Source organism: Micromys minutus (genome assembly GCF_963924665.1).
Source record: "Micromys minutus genome assembly, chromosome: 22".
Classification (NCBI taxonomy): domain Eukaryota; kingdom Metazoa; phylum Chordata; class Mammalia; order Rodentia; family Muridae; genus Micromys; species Micromys minutus.
In genome coordinates, this window is record NC_137957.1 from 42,901,837 (window position 1) to 42,918,572 (window position 16,736).

At 44.0% G+C, this 16,736-nt stretch overlaps 1 protein-coding gene across 1 annotated transcript in view; it reads left to right on the top strand.

The window, feature by feature from the left end:
- Positions 1-16,736, top strand: part of DRAM1 (DNA damage regulated autophagy modulator 1) — a 36,411-nt gene continuing 19,675 nt past the window's right edge. The window contains exons 1-2 of the mRNA XM_080935057.1: positions 1-238; positions 11,491-11,558. Coding sequence (XP_080791183.1) covers positions 108-238; positions 11,491-11,558 — 199 coding nt within the window. The 5' untranslated portion in view covers positions 1-107. The remainder of the gene's footprint in view (positions 239-11,490; positions 11,559-16,736) is intronic.

Sequence of the window (16,736 nt, forward strand, 5' to 3'; positions counted from 1 at the left end):
GCCTCTGTCCCGCTGCGCGTTAGCTGTCTGTGTCTTGGCCACCGCCTCCAGGCAGCCCGCAGCAAGGCGGCTTCGTGTCCGGACGAGTTCAGCGCCCTCCCACCGCGATGCTGTGCTTCCTCAGGGGGATGGCTTTCGTCCCCTTCCTCCTGGTGACTTGGTCGTCGGCAGCCTTCATCATCTCCTACGTGGTCGCGGTGCTCACTGGGCACGTCAACCCCTTTCTCCCCTATATCAGGTGAGGGACGCGGGGAGCTGAGAGGGAGGGAGGGCGTCCAGGTCAGGCCTGGGTGTTGGAAATGCTTGAGGTAGTGGAAAGGTGTGAGAAGGAGAGATAATCTCCTAGTTCCCCCCCCCCCGGGGGGGGGGCATGGTCAGAGAGACAGGAAGCACGTGTGGGTTCTGTCTTGAATGAGAAACAGTGCTCAGAGCTTTCAAGGGGACGTCTGAGGATAAGCACATGAGCAGCAGGCTAGTAGCCCCTTTCCTTCTGTGGTAAGGGATAAAATCTTGGGAAGAGCCTTCTCAGATGACACCCAGACAAGGAGAGTTTCTAAGATACCCTTTCTTATAAGTAGATCCAGGCATGTGCCAAACTGCTGCCTACTTCCCTTCCCAACAACCCCTTGCCCCTCCCCTCCCTCTTCCCCCTCCTCCCTCTGTCTCTGGGACTGGATTATGTAGCCTAGGCTGGCCTGAAGTCTAGGGCGGCCTTGAACTCACACAAGTCCACCTTCCTCTGCTTCCCCAGTGCTGGGATTGAAATGTCTTCACCACCACGGGGGGTGGTGGTGGGGTCGTTCCTCAACTGCTAAGTTTCTTTTCCATGAAAGAAAATGAAGTGTTAAACTGGTGGAGATACACCCCTAGGACACTGGTGTGAATGCTACAGAGTTCACATCCTGGTCCCCCTTGTGCCAACAGCAGCACATCCAGGATGGATCTGCCTCAGACTCCTCTGGACCGGGTGCCTCTGAAGTCAGCGCCCTCAAGATGGCGTTTCTTGTGCTGGTTTATTACTTTGTATCCATCCTACTTAGTCTTTCCTGAGGGTCACTTGATCTGCGGCAGGGACAACAGCTTGATCCTCTTTAATGTTTCTGTATTTAGTGATGGGGGGTAGCCGTGTCCTTTGAGGAAGACTTTAGTAGTTGGTCTTGTGTCCCTGGAAAACCCTTGGCATAGTTCCTTAGAGCACATCTCAGTCCAGGGTACCTGTCCCAGCATCCGTGCCCCTTCTCTCATTAACAGATCAAGACCCAGATGAGCTCTTATCCTTGCTCCCCTCCTGAGAAGGTAATAGCTATGTTTTTCCTAGCTCTGACATTCACTCCCCACAAATATGTGTTGTGGGTCCGCCGGCCAGGCCGTCAGAGGCAAGGCTGGAATCAGTATCTGATGTGGTTTGGAGTGACCTTCCCTTAAAGTGACTCTGGCTATCTATGGGAGATAATCAGAGCGGAGCAATGAACTGGATGGAGTGACACAGCTGTGGCGTACTGAAATCACGGGCACACGGACAAGGAAGGCTTTAAGGCGTGCTGGATTATGGGCCTGAGCGGCTCAGGATAGACCCCACATTGGTAGGAGCCTGGAGATTTGGGATTGTCCGGTCCTTTCTAGCAGCGGGTGTGTGCACTGGACTGTCTCTAAGCCTTTGATATATTGGCTAGATGCAGGCAAGAGCTAGACATCTAGAAGCAGACATCTAGAACTAAGGCGGGAAAGGTCACACACGCCTTCAACTCCAGTACTTGGGAGGCAGAGGCCATATTTCTGTGAGTTCGAGGCCAACCTGGTCTACACAGTGAGTTCCAGGACAGCCAGGGCTACATCAGTGGATAGGTCACTTGCCTAGCGTGTACAAAACTCTGGGCTTAGTCCCCAGCAGTTCGGAACAGCAAGACAAAGGAAAAAAACTTACCAAAACCCTCTGCAGACCAATCTCTGAGTACAGCCTGCTGTTTACATAGTGAGTTCCAGGACATTCAGGGCTACAAAGGAAGACCCTTCTCAAAAAGAAAAAAAAACAAAAACAAAAACAACAACAAAAAACAAAAACAAAAAACAAAAAAACCAAACAAACAAAAAAATAAAACAAACAAACAAACAAAACTAGTCCTCTGTTTCTCACCTATCTCAGTGGGTCTTCTGGGTCGCCCTCTCCCCTCCCTTCTTTCTTCTCCGCTTCTCTCTTCTCTCTTTTCCTCTCTGTACTTCATCACACTGATATTTCCTTCTATGTGTGTCTTGAGTCTGTGTTTGTGAGGCAGGGTCTTGCTACACAGCCCAGACTGGCCTCATACATGTGCCGTTTCCTCCAGCCTCAGCTTTCTGAGCGTTGAGATTCCAGGCTTGGGTCACTATATTCAGCCATGTCTCCTCCTCCCTCACCTTTTTTTTTTTTTTTTTTTTTTTTTTGAAACTGGACATCCCCCCATCCCCCGCCCTGTACCCTGTGCTGGTGTCTCCATCCCCCTGACTCAGCAACCCAAGTAACTGGGATTAAAAACCACTGGTTTCCAAATCCTGGAGCTTTCTTTGCTTTTGCTGTTGCTTCTGGTGCTGAAGATGGAACCTCGGGGCACACGGCAAGTGTTCTGCCACGGAACACTGCCTACAGCAATCCCTATGTGGTAGACACATGCACATCCCTTCAGAGCTTTTCTCCTTTCTTTGCCTTCGCAAAGATAATACCTGGAAAGGTAGCTCAAGATTTAAAATAGCATCCTACCATCCTTGGACTCCTAGAACCAATCTGCGCGTGTGTGTGTGCTGAGTCCATGGCTTACAAATGAAGTCCGGAGGACAATTTGGTGGACTCAGTTCTCTTCTTAATGTGGTTTCCAGAGGTCAGGGGTCAATGTGGTTATCAGGCTTGGCGGCAAATGCCTTTTTTCTTTTCTTTCTTCTTCTTCCTCTTCTTCTTCTTTTAAGATTTATTTTATGTATATGAGTACACTGTAGCTATCTTCAGACCCTTCAGAAGAGGGCATCAGATCCCATTACAGATGGTTGTGAGCCACTATGTGGTTGCTGGGAATTGAACTCAGGACCTCTGGTAGAGCAGTCAGTGAGTGCTCTTAACCGCTGAGCCATGGCTCCCGCGTGCAAGCAAGTGCTTTTGCCCACCGACCCATCTTTGAGGCCATATGCTTTTAATATTCATGTTTCCAGGGTGTGGTTCACTGGCTTGTGGATCTCCAAGGCGTTTCCTCAGCTCCTGCGGGGCAACCACATCTATAGTCCAACTGCTTGAAGGCGACAGAGGCCGACCACATGCATTATTCCCAGTCTTTTATTCACCCTAGCACACGTTGCCTTCTAACAAATCAGAAATCTGATTCATAAAAGCTTGGAAAGTAGGGAGGAACCCAGTGGTAAGCGCGTTTGCCTTCAGGGCCCTGTCCGGCTCCACATGGATAATATGTGAAAAATAATACCCCTTCCCCATCTGTTTACCCAAGGTCATGGTGGATCCTTGTGAAATAAGACCAGCCAATTTGAGTGTTTGGTTGGGGATGCTTCGTTCCTCAGTGAGTTTCCGTTACTGTTTGGCCATTGTGGTGGTCTGGTATTTTTAGCTCATTTATGAAATAAGAGAGGAAAAGCACTATTCAGGATGACCTTAAAGTCTAGTTTCCTTATCAGATAACTTCTCTTTGAGACTCTGTTGGTCTCTCTCTTTTGGTCTTGTTTGTCTTTTGACATCAAGTCTCAAGTAGTCCTGGCTTGTCTCAGACTTGACAAGAAGCCAGGATTACCTTGAACTTTTGGTCTTCCTGCTTCCACCTCTCAAGGGCTGAGATAATAGGCCTTGCTAGTCTTCAGTGTGTTGCATAAATGGTCAGGTGATTCTGAGCCCTGGAAAGATACTCAAAGTCATGCATAGAAAGGATTCCAGTTGGAATTCACTGATGCTATGCTTCATTTGATAACACTGTTGCTGAGGTTTGGGGGTGTGTGTGTGTGGGGAGTGAGGGGGGGTGGGAAATGGAGACGGGGATACAGACCTTTTCCCAGGCATGTAAATTTAAAATGCTATTATTTTTCATGTGAGTGGGTGTTTTGCTTGCATGTATGTCATGTTTCTCCCCTGGAGAGGAGAGAGAGTTTCGAGTCCCCTGGGACCGGAGTGCCGACGGCTGTCAGCAGCCACGGAGGTGCTGAGAATCAAACACGGGTCTTCTGGGAGAGCAGACAGTATTCCTAGCCACTGGATTTTCTCTCCAGCCCTGCTTTTACATGTTTATGGAAGGGCTTTAGGAAAAAAAAAAAAAAAAAAAAAGAAATGCAGACCTGTAAGGTGGCTCACATATTCCGGGTCATGCCTTTAGTTATTTTTCTGTGTGTGGTAGGGAGCAATCTCAAGCTTAGAGTGTGTGGCAAGGTCTCTCCCATTAAGCTACAGTAAGCTCGGGAAACCTTTCTAAGTAGCCATAACAAAGAACTTGCTAAATAAATAGACTAGCCAGAGAATGCAGTGCTTCCGGTCAGAGCTGCCTTGGTATCTTCTCTTTGAAGCACTGTATCCCTGTTGCTTTTAAATCTCCAGGATCCATTATTACATGGGAGAGAAAGCCAGAGGCTGAGCAAAGCTTGCTATTTTTAGTTAGAAAAAAAAGAGAGAAATAATACACACTTGTTATTGGCTTGCCTGAAGAAGCTGTGGTACTGAATCTCAGCACTCATGGGGCAGAGGCAAGAGTACTCAGGTCTGAGGGGGAAGCTGGGATAGGAAGGCTTCAGCTATGAGTTCAAGGCCAGCCTGGTTTATATGGCTGCAGGACAGATGGGACAGCATACTAAGGCAGTGCTCAAGAACAGAAAACCAAACAGGAAATGCTTAGCATGCACCAGGTTCTAGATGAATCACCAGCCCCCTCAAATAAAGAGACCAATAAAAATGTATGTAACAGAGGGCCACTGAGGTCACAACAGGAAGACTGTTCCTAGCATATTTTTCCTTGTGTTTTCAATATTTTAAACAAATTGGCCCTCTATCCTACTACTTTAAAACCTGGAACCAGACATCAGCTACATGTAGAATGTTGGAGTCATATAACATATTTTCTGTGTGCATTGCGAACCCATCAATGCCAGGGTATCAAAACCAAGAATAAATAAAAGCCACGGGACTGGGCCACACCACGTTCTCAGGCACCACCAACCATGCTTAATTTAGAGTGTCTTCTTCTCCGGGCCCTCACGTATCAGTTTATCCTTATGGGCTTCCATTCATAACATCTAGGCTACCCTTTTAAATCTTTGTTGGAAGTGTGGTTGTATCTGACATGTGATCCCATACTCTTACGGTTTTGTAGGTTCTGGGTCCTGAACTGGGCTTTTGTAAGTACTTTTTTTATGAGGAGTCTGGCTTCGCTCAACAGACTATGCAGCATTTAACCACCTATGTTGTTCCTCGTGACCATAATTTCTGCTCAATAAACAAGGGGCAGAAACCGAGAGACCTATAGAATTCAGACCATTTAAAGTGGGAACCAGAGTTTCAGAGTAAATGACATAAAAAGTTGGACCCAGGGGCTGGAGAGATGGCTCAGTGGTTAAGAGCACTGGCTGCTCTTCCTAGAGGTTCTGAGTTCAAATCCCAGCAACTATGTGGTGGCTTAAAACCATCTGTAATGAGATCTGCTCTCTTTCTGGTTGTCTGAAGACAGCTACAGTGCATTTATACAATAATTAAATAAATATTTTTTAAAAAGTTTGACCCGGTTTTTTAATTTAAAATCATAATTATGACAGGATGTAGTGGTGTACACCTTCAGTTGCAGGCACAGGCAGGTAGATCTCTGGGAGTCTAAGGCCAGCCCAGTTACATAGCAAGAGCCTGTCTTAAGCAAAAATAAAACTGAGTGTGGTGGTTTGTGCTTACAATCTCAGCACCTGAGAGGTAGGTGGAGGTGGGTTACTGTAAATTCTACTCTACATAGTGAAATCCAATTGAGCCAGGGTTATCGAATGAGACACAACTTCAAAACAAAAACAAAAGACCCAATGCAAAGTAGTTAGCATTGTTACAAAAAACAAAACAAACAAACAAACAAACAACCATCTCCCCCCCCCCAAAAAAAAAAAAACAAAAACAGAAACCAAAAAGAAAATTCTTTAAAAAGCGACTTGCTCAATGCTGTATAAGTGAGAAGACAGGTTGAACATCTAGAACTATCTAGAACTATCTAGATCTAATTTTAATGGACGCAGTTAGGAACTCCTATCCACTGGCCTATGTTGCATTTCCTTATTCCCTCCCCTATTGCCCTTCAAGCATAGCCTGTGTGCTTGCAGTCAGAGGTTTGCAGGCTCTTCTGGAGCCGTCATTGAGTTTGGCTTACGATAGCTCTCTAATGTGTTCTCCATAGACTGAAGTGTCAAGAGGTCTTTAGGAGCTCTCCTGTTTTCAAGTTGAGATTAAAGGTTGAACATTAGCAGCCATTCCAGGAGTTGTGCCTTTTGGAGATAGAATTCCCTAGGCTGACTTCGAACTCGTGATCTCCCTGCTTTAGCACCTCAGTGTTTGGATGTCCAGGTTTAGGCTGTCACTAGACACTCCTCTGGTGCCTGTATATTTATATTTATATTTATTTATTTATTGTCTATGGTGCGTATGCAAAGTGGGTGGCAATGTATATACCCAGAGGCCTTACTCCATTGACACGTGGTCTCTCACTGAATCTAGTCTTAGACTAACAAGCCTCAAGACATATAATATTATATAATGTGCTCAGCATCTACATCCCCCACTAAGCCATAACCCCTGGCTTCACAGGAAAATCACGTGAATCTGGTGATAAAGAATGCCGGTTGTCCATGCTTGGGAAAGGCATGTCCCACTAGACATCTGCTTTTTATATCATTCCAGCATAAAGTGATTATTCACTGTCTTAGCAAACAGTTAGTTTGGAGTATGCTCCTCTAATTTCTTGGAATTATCCCAAGTTGGCTTAATTTATATTAATGCAAACACAGGAAATATGGTCATAATCGATTTCCCAGGTACAACTTGTTTTAAAATTACTGTGTGTAGGATGGCTTCAACAGCTTCTAAACCAGCAAATGAAACATTACTTCCTCTCACCTAGTTGCTGCCACTAATACCCCCTTAAGAAGACCAGTAAAATGGGTAGGATTAGGGTAGGACCAAGCACTCTGGGAAGCCACATGATGAAGAATGATCGGCTGGGAGCAAGATGAACCTATCTCAGCTGGGTTGCCTTCTCACGTTCCCAGTCTCTTGAATCTGGCACCCAGATATACCTATATAACCTAAACATATCCCTTGGTATCTGTGAAGGACTGATTCCTAGACACCCTCAGGGTACAAGATTCTGAGGATACTGAAGTCCATGCCTGCTCAAATGTGTTAGGGTTTGCCTAAAACCCTGAACAGCATCCTGTATACTTTAAGTCATCTTTACATTACTTAGGACATAAAGTAAACACTATGAAAAAAGCCAATGAAAAGTAATGTTTAGAAGATAATGACAAGGGAACTCAGTATACATGCAATTCAAAATGGGTCTTGGATTCTTGCTTGGCCAACTCCCTGAATTCAATATATATGTCGACAGCCATAGCTGGCCAGCTACTCTCCCTCCAACCTCGTGTGATGGTATCATTGGGTTTGAGCTTAAACAGGAAAATAAAAAAGGCTCACCCATAAGATTTCTTCATTGCATTTGCACATCAAGTGGAAGGTATTACTCAACATTACTTACCATGTAATATGCAATATCAGAGACCGGACAGATTTATGAAGAGTTCTTTCCTTTCTTTTTTACAAGGCAGGGTATCGCTATGTAGCCCTGGCTGGCATTGAACTCACAGAGATATGTCTGCCTCTGCCTCCTGAGTGCTGGGTTTGGGGTATGCATAACCACACCCAAGATAATACGAATCCTTTCACTTTTAGTAATGACGATGAACAAGCAATACTATTGTTTATTATTATCACTATTAATAGTTATATAATAATATTACTATTGTTAGCATACAATGTGACAAGTTCAGTTATGGAATACACACACACATACATAGATACATACATACATACATATATACATATACGTACATGTGTTCATGTATGATGGTTTGAATAGATTTGGCTCCCATAGTCTCACTTGTTTGAATGCTTGGCCACAGGGAGTGGCACTATTAGGACCTGTGGCCTTATTGTAAGAGGTGTGGCCTTGTTTGAGGAAGTGTGTATTGTGCAGGTGGGTTTTGAGTTCTTTATGCTAAAGTGTACCTAGTGTGGAATTCCAGTCTCTCTCCTACTGTCCAGGGATTTATCTATCCATCCATCCATCTATCTATCTATCTATCTATCTATCTATCTATCTATCTATCTATCCTTCTATCAATCTATCTATCTATCAGATATACGAGAGATATATGAGAGAGGGGAAGAGAGAGAGTTTCACACCATAAACCTAAGCTGGTCTTGAACTTGAGGTAATCTTCTTGCCTTAGCCTCTCATCTGCTTTGAAAACAGAGTAAACAAACCATACCCACTTTTGGTTGACAAATTGATTGTTTTGAGTATGTTTTCTCCATAAGTGAATAAATCATAATGCTATTTGTAGAGTCATGGCAAAGTTCTTTTCTTTTCTTTCTTTCTTTTTTTTTTTTTAAGTAGTTGTGTTGTTGACAATCACCTATGGTGATGAAAAAGTGGGGGTGGTGTATGAGCCTACTGGGTATGGGCCGACAGATCGATAGTGGCTGTTCGCCTTCACAATTCTGGAGAGAAATCGGATATAGCATGCATGCCATTGCTTGTCAAAGAGACTGTACAGTTTAATTCAGCTACTTGAGAAGCTTAGAGCTCTCGCCTACTTAATCCTTTCCTGGTGCACAGCAAAGGCACGGGGGTCCCTTGGTGTGCTGGGGCTGTACTTCCCCTTGGTGTGCTGGGGTCAGCAGGCATCCCTCCCGAGAGCCATCCACGGATTTCTCTTTCTAACTCCATGTTCCGCGTCTTAAACTTTGGTAGTCTATGTTCCACGCGTCGAATACCTTTGCCCCAAGTACTTGGCAGATGCTAATGGCCTTCGTCTGTACGCCACGGTTCCTCTGCCCATTCATGCTGAGGGCTTTGCTTGACTGCCGCTGGAATCACGGAGCAGGACATTGGCTATAGATTCCTCTGTGACTTGAACAAGTTGTGGCATTAGGACGGCTCCTACCCAGCGATGGCGCCACCCACAGGTGACAGGAACCTGGCACATCCATCGCCATGGAAACAGCCAAAACACTCTCAGGAGACCTCGGTTCAAAAACCCACCTTCACCTGGGAGCAAGTGACGTCACTACCCCTATAAAAGACTGAAGCCCCTCCTCCTCGTCGTCGTCCTCCCCACCCCTCTCTCCTTCCCTTGACCCTGACCCCTGCCCCGTCCCATTCTATTAAACCTCTCCACGTGGAACCGTGTTGGTTCGGTGCGGTTTGTCCGAGCATGAGCCGAGAAATCTAATTAACGACAGTGAGCCCTCTCAAATATATGGTTTCTTCCTGAATAAAATGGAGTTTGTTGAAGACACACCGTACACATTCGACTAGGCTCACGAGGATGAAATTACCGGCAGTAAAGTTGTAGTTGTTTTCTCATGACCTTTCAGAATGTTTTTACACCCCAACCACATACTTTCTTGAATACCAACCTGTCACGTCATCCTTTCCTTCCCTTTCCAAACACAGGCATAGGTGCCCTAGCTCCTGTCCTTGCCCTGTGTCTGTGTGAGGTGGTAGAGGATTGTCAAGCACTGCGCCTCGCCTCCCTGGCGGTTATTTTTCTATACCCTAAGGTGGAGACCGGAAGGCTTCACAGACTTAATCATCTGGCAAAAGTGCTGCCCAAGGGTTCAGGCTCCCTGGCTCTCGTCCCTTCCCCCTGGGCCACTTAGCCCTGGGCTCAAAGGGGCAACCTGCACTGGTCGCCCGCTCCAGCCCTCCTCCAGGGTTGGAAGCTGGAGACGTGGGGGTATTTCCTCCTTGTCAGGCTCTGAGGTAACAATGAAAACAGCAGGGAGTCAAGGTGCTTGTTAACCAGCAGAGCGAGCCTCTTTAAAAGTTCTCTGTCGGCAAAACTCAAGAGGTTCCTGCTTTCTGTTGGGACAGGGCTTCTGGTGGAATTTTCCACACGATGGGAAGTGTGCCTTTTCAACGCGACCTGTTTTCAACATATACATTTCAGAGCTATTTTTAAAAGTGGAAGTACCCCCGAACCGGTACAAGTTGCTTCACGTCGGAAACACCATTGTCCCAACATTTTTTAACTAGGAAGGTAGCTAGCTTTGTGAGCAGCTTGACCTATTGTAACCTGATACCAGTGAAAAGGAAATAGGGGACGTGCCAAACAAGTTCTCTGACTGGAACGGGGGTGCCTGTGCCCTAGGCACTTTGATACGGAGCCTTGCTCCCAGGTCTTCAGTACTATTTCTGAGTCACCTCCGGAATTGGTAGACTGCACCTAAGACCTATTTTTTTCCTATGGGAACCTCTTTTAAGATAATCAATCAGACTAACTAACGAGTATGTTCCAACTCATGGTTTAAAAACTGCTTGAGGTTGAGGACAGCTATGAATGAGGCTTCCTTGTGGTGGGGTTTTCCATAAGTACTCAGTAGGGATGAATAGTATCACTTAGTTTTTGAGAAGCAGTCATGTTTTTAAACATCTTCTAGCTTTTATCGGTGTACGGAGTGTCCTCCTGTATGTGTGAACGAATGCATATGTACGTGCAGGTGTGGATGCTTGTGGTGTGCAACGTGACATCTGTTTTCAAGACCAGATCTCGGTCTTAGGGTTTTATTTCTGGGAAGAGACACTAGGCAAGGTATGACCAAGGCAACTTTTATAAGGGCAAACATTTACTTGGGGCTGGCTTACAGTTTCAGTCCATCATTATCATGGTGGAAAGCATGGCGGTGTCCAGGCAGACACGGTGCAATGGAGCTTGACCTGCAGGCAGGAGGAGACTGTGTTGCTGGACCTAGCTTGAGCTTAGGAGACTTCAAAGCTCACCCCCACAGTGACACACTTTCTCCAACAGGGCCACACACACCTACTTCCACAAGGCCACACTTCCTAAAAGCACTACTCCTTATGGGCCAATTTCATTCAGACCACAGAGTTTGTTACTGATTCAGCCAGGCAGCTCCCTTAGGATTCTGAATGTGAGGGTTTTTTTTTTTTTTTTTTTTAACATGGGTCCTGAGAATTAAACTCACAGCCTTATGCTTATCCAAGGAGCACTTCCCTAACAGCTTCTTAACCCTATATGTAATCTTTTTTTATGGTAGAAAAAAAGCCAAACAAAAATTCTTTAGGATGAATTTGGTTCATACTTTTGCAACTCAGTGTCTAGACACCTTTAAAGATCAATATAAAATGGACCAATTATCTGCCAAGGTGTTGGAGTTGAGATTCCTTTTGAAATAATTCAAATATTTATTATTTTCTTTCTCAGTGACACAGGAACAACTCCTCCAGAGAGTGGTATTTTTGGATTCATGATAAACTTCTCTGCATTTCTTGGTAAGTAGAATTTTTACTATTTTGAGAAGCTTTTTTTTTTTTATTTTAAATTATGTATAGCCTCATTAAAGAGTGTACTGGTAATCAGAGGCAGAATTTTAAGAGGTACTTTTAAATCACAAATGTCTGATTAAAATTTCTATTCTATCTAATGTTTATTTTATGCCAGGCAGTGGTGGGGCTCACCTTTAATCCTATTACTCAGGAGGCAGAAACAGGCAGATCGCTGAGTTCAAGACCAGCCTGGTCTGCACAGTGCATTCTGGAACAGCCAGAGTTACACAGAGTTACACAGAGAAAGTCTAGAAAAACAAACAGACAACCACCACCACCACCACCACCACCAACACCACCAACACCACCACCATCACCACCACCACCACCACCACCATCACCACCACCACCACCACCACCACCACCAACAACAACAACAACAACAACAACAACAACAAAACCCCAACCAAATAAAACCCTTAGAACCAAAAAACATAAAACATACAAACCCCCCCAAACCAAAAAGATTTATTTTTATTCTGTGTGCATGTACCAATCAATGTGCATGTGTTATAATATATATATTTACTATTTGTGTGTATACACAAACATGCATGTGTCAGTTAGAAGAGGGAGTCAGACCTGCTAGAGTCACAGTCCCTTGTGACTCAGTGTAGGTGCTGGGATCTGACCTCTAGCCCTCATGATAGAGCAACAAGCATTTGATAGAAAAATGTATTTATTCTTTTCTCATCCTGACAATTTTTCTCCCTCCTCTAGTTACCGCCCCAACTTTCCCTCTTCTCCCAGGTCCAGGGCTTCTCCATTTCCCTTCAGAAAAAGAGCAGGCACCCCAGGGATATCAACCGGACATCAAGCAAACATGTCACAACAAGATAATAGCCAGAAAGAGTAAACAAACTAGATGTTTCTCAACTGGAGAATGGGTAAAGAAAATGTGGTACATTTACACAATGGAGTATTATTCAACTGTCCAAAAAATGACATCAGGAAATTTGCAGGCAAATGCATGGAACTAGAAAAAAAAAACTTATCCTGTGTGAGGTAATCCAGTCCCAGAGAGACAAACATGCATTATACTCACTTATAAATGGATATTAGCTGTTATATAAAGAATAACCATGTTATGACCCACAGACCCAGAAAGGCTAAGTAACAGGAGGGCTCAGGTGGGGGGTGGGGGTGGAGGACGCATGGATTTCCCTGGGAGGGGAAATAGAACAGACTCTGTGAATGAACTGGGGGTGAGGAAAAATTGGGACACATGGGGATGTGACAGAGTATTGGGTGAGATGACCGTAATAAGGGGGGTTTGAGGGGCTATGGAAAAACCTAGTGCAGTGGAAACTTCCCCAAATCTATGACCTCACTGTGACCCTAGTGAGGACTCCTAGTAATAATGAACCATATTGGAGCCTGAACTGAACATCTTCTGTGGTCAGGCAAGATTTTGAGTGTTGGGATCAGGACACCAACCCAGCTACAAAACCTTTGACCTGCAACAAGCATTCTTAACCACTGAGTCATCTCTCTAGCCCTGAAGTAGATTTTCAGTGTAATTTAGTTTTTTTTTTCTTACAGCTTTATTAAAAAAAAAGACATACATGTACAGATTTTTTAAAGCATTTTGGCATAAAACTGTACAAATATATTTTTTGTCAGTACTTGATTTTTTTAAAGGTTTGATAGTATGCATCGAAATCTTACTAGTTACCATAAGCATAAAATACATGTAAAACAAAACATAACATGGAAATAGTCAACGTTTTCTTGGTGTGTAAAGATTAAACGTGTATTTTTTAAATACCAAAAATTGCCACAAGGCTATCTTCTTAGCTCTTGAGTTATTAATGATTTAAGGTTTAGGTGTACCTCACTCTGAGAGGGTGCTATACACTTACTGGTTTGTTTTCTAAAAAGGACTAAGGCTTCCACTTTTTGGCCTTTCTTTTTTTGAGTTTCATATGGTCTGTGAGTTGTTTCTTGGGTATTCAGAGTTTTCTGGAGCTAGTATCCAATTATCAGTGACTGCATATTATGTCTGTTCTTTTGTGACTTGGTTACCTCACTCAGGATGAAATTCTTTAGATACATCCATTTTCCTAGGAATTTCATAAAGTCATTGTTTCTAATAGCTGAGTAGTTCTCCATTGTGTAAATATACCACAATTTCTGTATCCATTCATCTACTGAAGGACATCTGCATTCTTTCCAGCTTCTGGCTGTTATAAATAAGGCTGCTATAAACATGGTGGAGCATTTGTCTTTATTGTATTTTGGAGCATCTTTGGGGTATATGCCCAGAAATGGAATAACTGGGTCTTCAGGTAGTACTGTCTGGTTTTCTGAGGAACTAACTGCCAGACTGATTTCCAGAGTGGTTGTACCAGCTTACAACCCCACCAACAGTGGATCCTTGCCAGCATCCTTGCCAGTATCTGCTGTCATCTGGATTTTTGATATTAGCCATTCTGGCTGGTGTGAGGTGGAATCTTAGGGTTGTTTTGATTTGCATTTTCCTGATGACTAGGGTTGTTGAGCATTTCCTTAGGTGCTTCTCAGATGTCTGATATTCCTCAATTGAGAATTTTTTTTTTTTTAAAATAGGATTATTTGATTCTCTGGAGTCTAACTTCTTGAGTTTTTTTTTTTTTTTTTTTTTTTTTTTGTATATATTGGATATTAGACCTCTATCAGGTGTGGGATTGGTAAAGATCTTTCCCCAATCTGTTGGCTGCCATTTTGTTTTCTTGACAGTGTCCTCAGACTTGCAGAAACTTTGCAATCTCATGTAATTTTGTTTTTAAAAAACTGTGTCTATCCAAGGCACTTGTGTAATCCAGTGCAGAAAGCAGGGTCTAAAAATGTGTTCTGAGGGCAGCTTGCATGCACCTTACAGATCTACCGGGGGATAGAATATTGGTACAAATATGCACTTGGAGCCAGGGTAGTTCAGTGGTAGAACACTTGCTTGGGATGTGTCTTAGTTAGGGTGCTGCTGCTGTGAACAGACACCATGGCCTATTTGAGTCTTATAAAGAACAACATATAGCTAGGGCTGGCTCACAGGTTCAGAGGTTCGGTCCATTATCATCAAGATGGGAACCTGGCAGCATCCAAGCAGGCATGGTGCAGGCAGACCTGAGAGTTTTACATCCTCATCTGAAGGTTGCTAGTGGACAACTGACTTCCAATAAGCTAGGAAGAGGGTGTTAAAGCCCACACCCACAGTGACACACTCACTCCAACAAGGCCACACCTCCCAACAGTGCCACTCCGTGGTCCGAGCATATACAAACCATCACAGCCTGTGAGCAAGCAGTACTAGGTTTGATTCTTAGTACCATGCATTAAAACCAAACCAAACCAAACCAAACCAGTTTAGGGGACTTGGATGCTTTCTATATATTGAGAGTTGCTGATCTGTTAGGAGTAATGGGAAACAGAAAAACCAAGCTAGCTTGTATCTGTTCCAGGCATGATTTTTTTTGTTTGTTTGCTTGTTTTCAATAACTCAGACACACTGCAGACTCAGTTGACGGGATGCAATCTCATCATGAGCCAATTAATGTAACACACTGACTCCATTCACTTTGCCATTGATTCAAAACTGTCTTCTACTGGAGGACCTGAGTGTATGGGTATCTGATGCAGGTCTCAGCCCCTCCTTTATCCTCTGCCTTGCTGAACCATCAGGGCCTATTGTGAAACCAGCGCTCACCTCCCTCTCTTCCCTGTAGAGAAGCCAGGAGAACTTCTGGGACTCCCACTGAGGGAGCAAGCCACTTTCGAAGTTAGTTAATGTTTCACTGGCTCACCCACTCATGGGAGCTTCCTCTTGGGTTTGGAGATAAGAAAGGAGAGGGAGAAAGAAATACAGGGCCATCCAGGCCCAGTGCCTGTTTATGGGTCTTTGAAACCAGGCTTAGAGGTGCAAGTAATTGTTTTACCACAATCAGTGGTGGAACATGCCATTCTCTCTCCTGAGCCTTCTGAAGGCTGGGAATACGGCCATGTGCCACCACAACTTGCTAGCCTCCTTTACATTTTCTTAAGGGTTTTACTTTTTACAGATTGGAGATAAGGCCCAGTATCGCCTTAACTGTGTCAATACATATGAAGTCCACCTTACCATAATGTGTGTTGTACATTTTAAAGGCAGACCAGAAGAAAATTTGTAATTTTTGCAGCACACCGGATTCTGGCGTGCAGAATGTGTCAAAGCCATTACAGTTTAAACCCAAGGGGGGAAACTGAGAGAAATGAGGCCGAGTATGTCTCCGAGGACATACAACTAGACGAAAGTCAGTTTTTAGAAGGCTGGAATTGTTAACCCTCACTGGGGGGAAATGCCAATTAAAGATTCCAGTTTTCACTCCCTCATTAGAGGGCTGATTATTGAAAAAGTGTATGTATGTGGTTATTCTTCTACCTCGGCTGAGTCAGAGCAAATATCTCAGCATATTGATCACGCCTAATTTTTTTTTTTTTAAACCTTAGACTACTACTCTGAAAACATGCCCCAAACCTACAAATCAGGGATGCTGATTGAGTATTGCTTATGGTTGGAAAACCCAGGGAACAGAGTAGAAATCCGTCTATAAGAGAAGGGTGAAATAGAGATAAGACCACAAACCATAGAGAAACTTCCCAAAAATCACCATGGAGACTGACTTCACAGCGATCTTCACAGTACACTGTTAAGTGAGAAAAGCGTGTCATAGTGTGACACATGTAATGGAATGGCTTTAACATGAAAATAGCCAAGTGTGTGTGTGCGTGTGTGAGTGTATGTGTGTGCATGTGTGTGTATGTGTGTGTAAGTGTGTGCATGTGTGTGTGTATGTGTGTATGTGTGTGTATATGTGTGTGTGTATGTGTGTGTGTATGTGTGTATGTGTGTATATGTGTGTATGTGTGTATGTGTGTGTGTATGTGTATGTGTGTGTATCTGTGTATATGTGTGTATGTGTGTGTATGTGTGTGTGTATGTGTGTATATGTGTGTGTATGTGTGTGTATGTGTGTGTATGTGTGTGTGTATATGTGTGTGTATGTGTATGTATGTGTGTGTATGTGTGTGTATGTGTGTGTGTATATGTGTGTGTATGTGTATGTATGTGTGTGTGTATGTGTGTGTATGTGTGTGTATGTGTGTATGTGT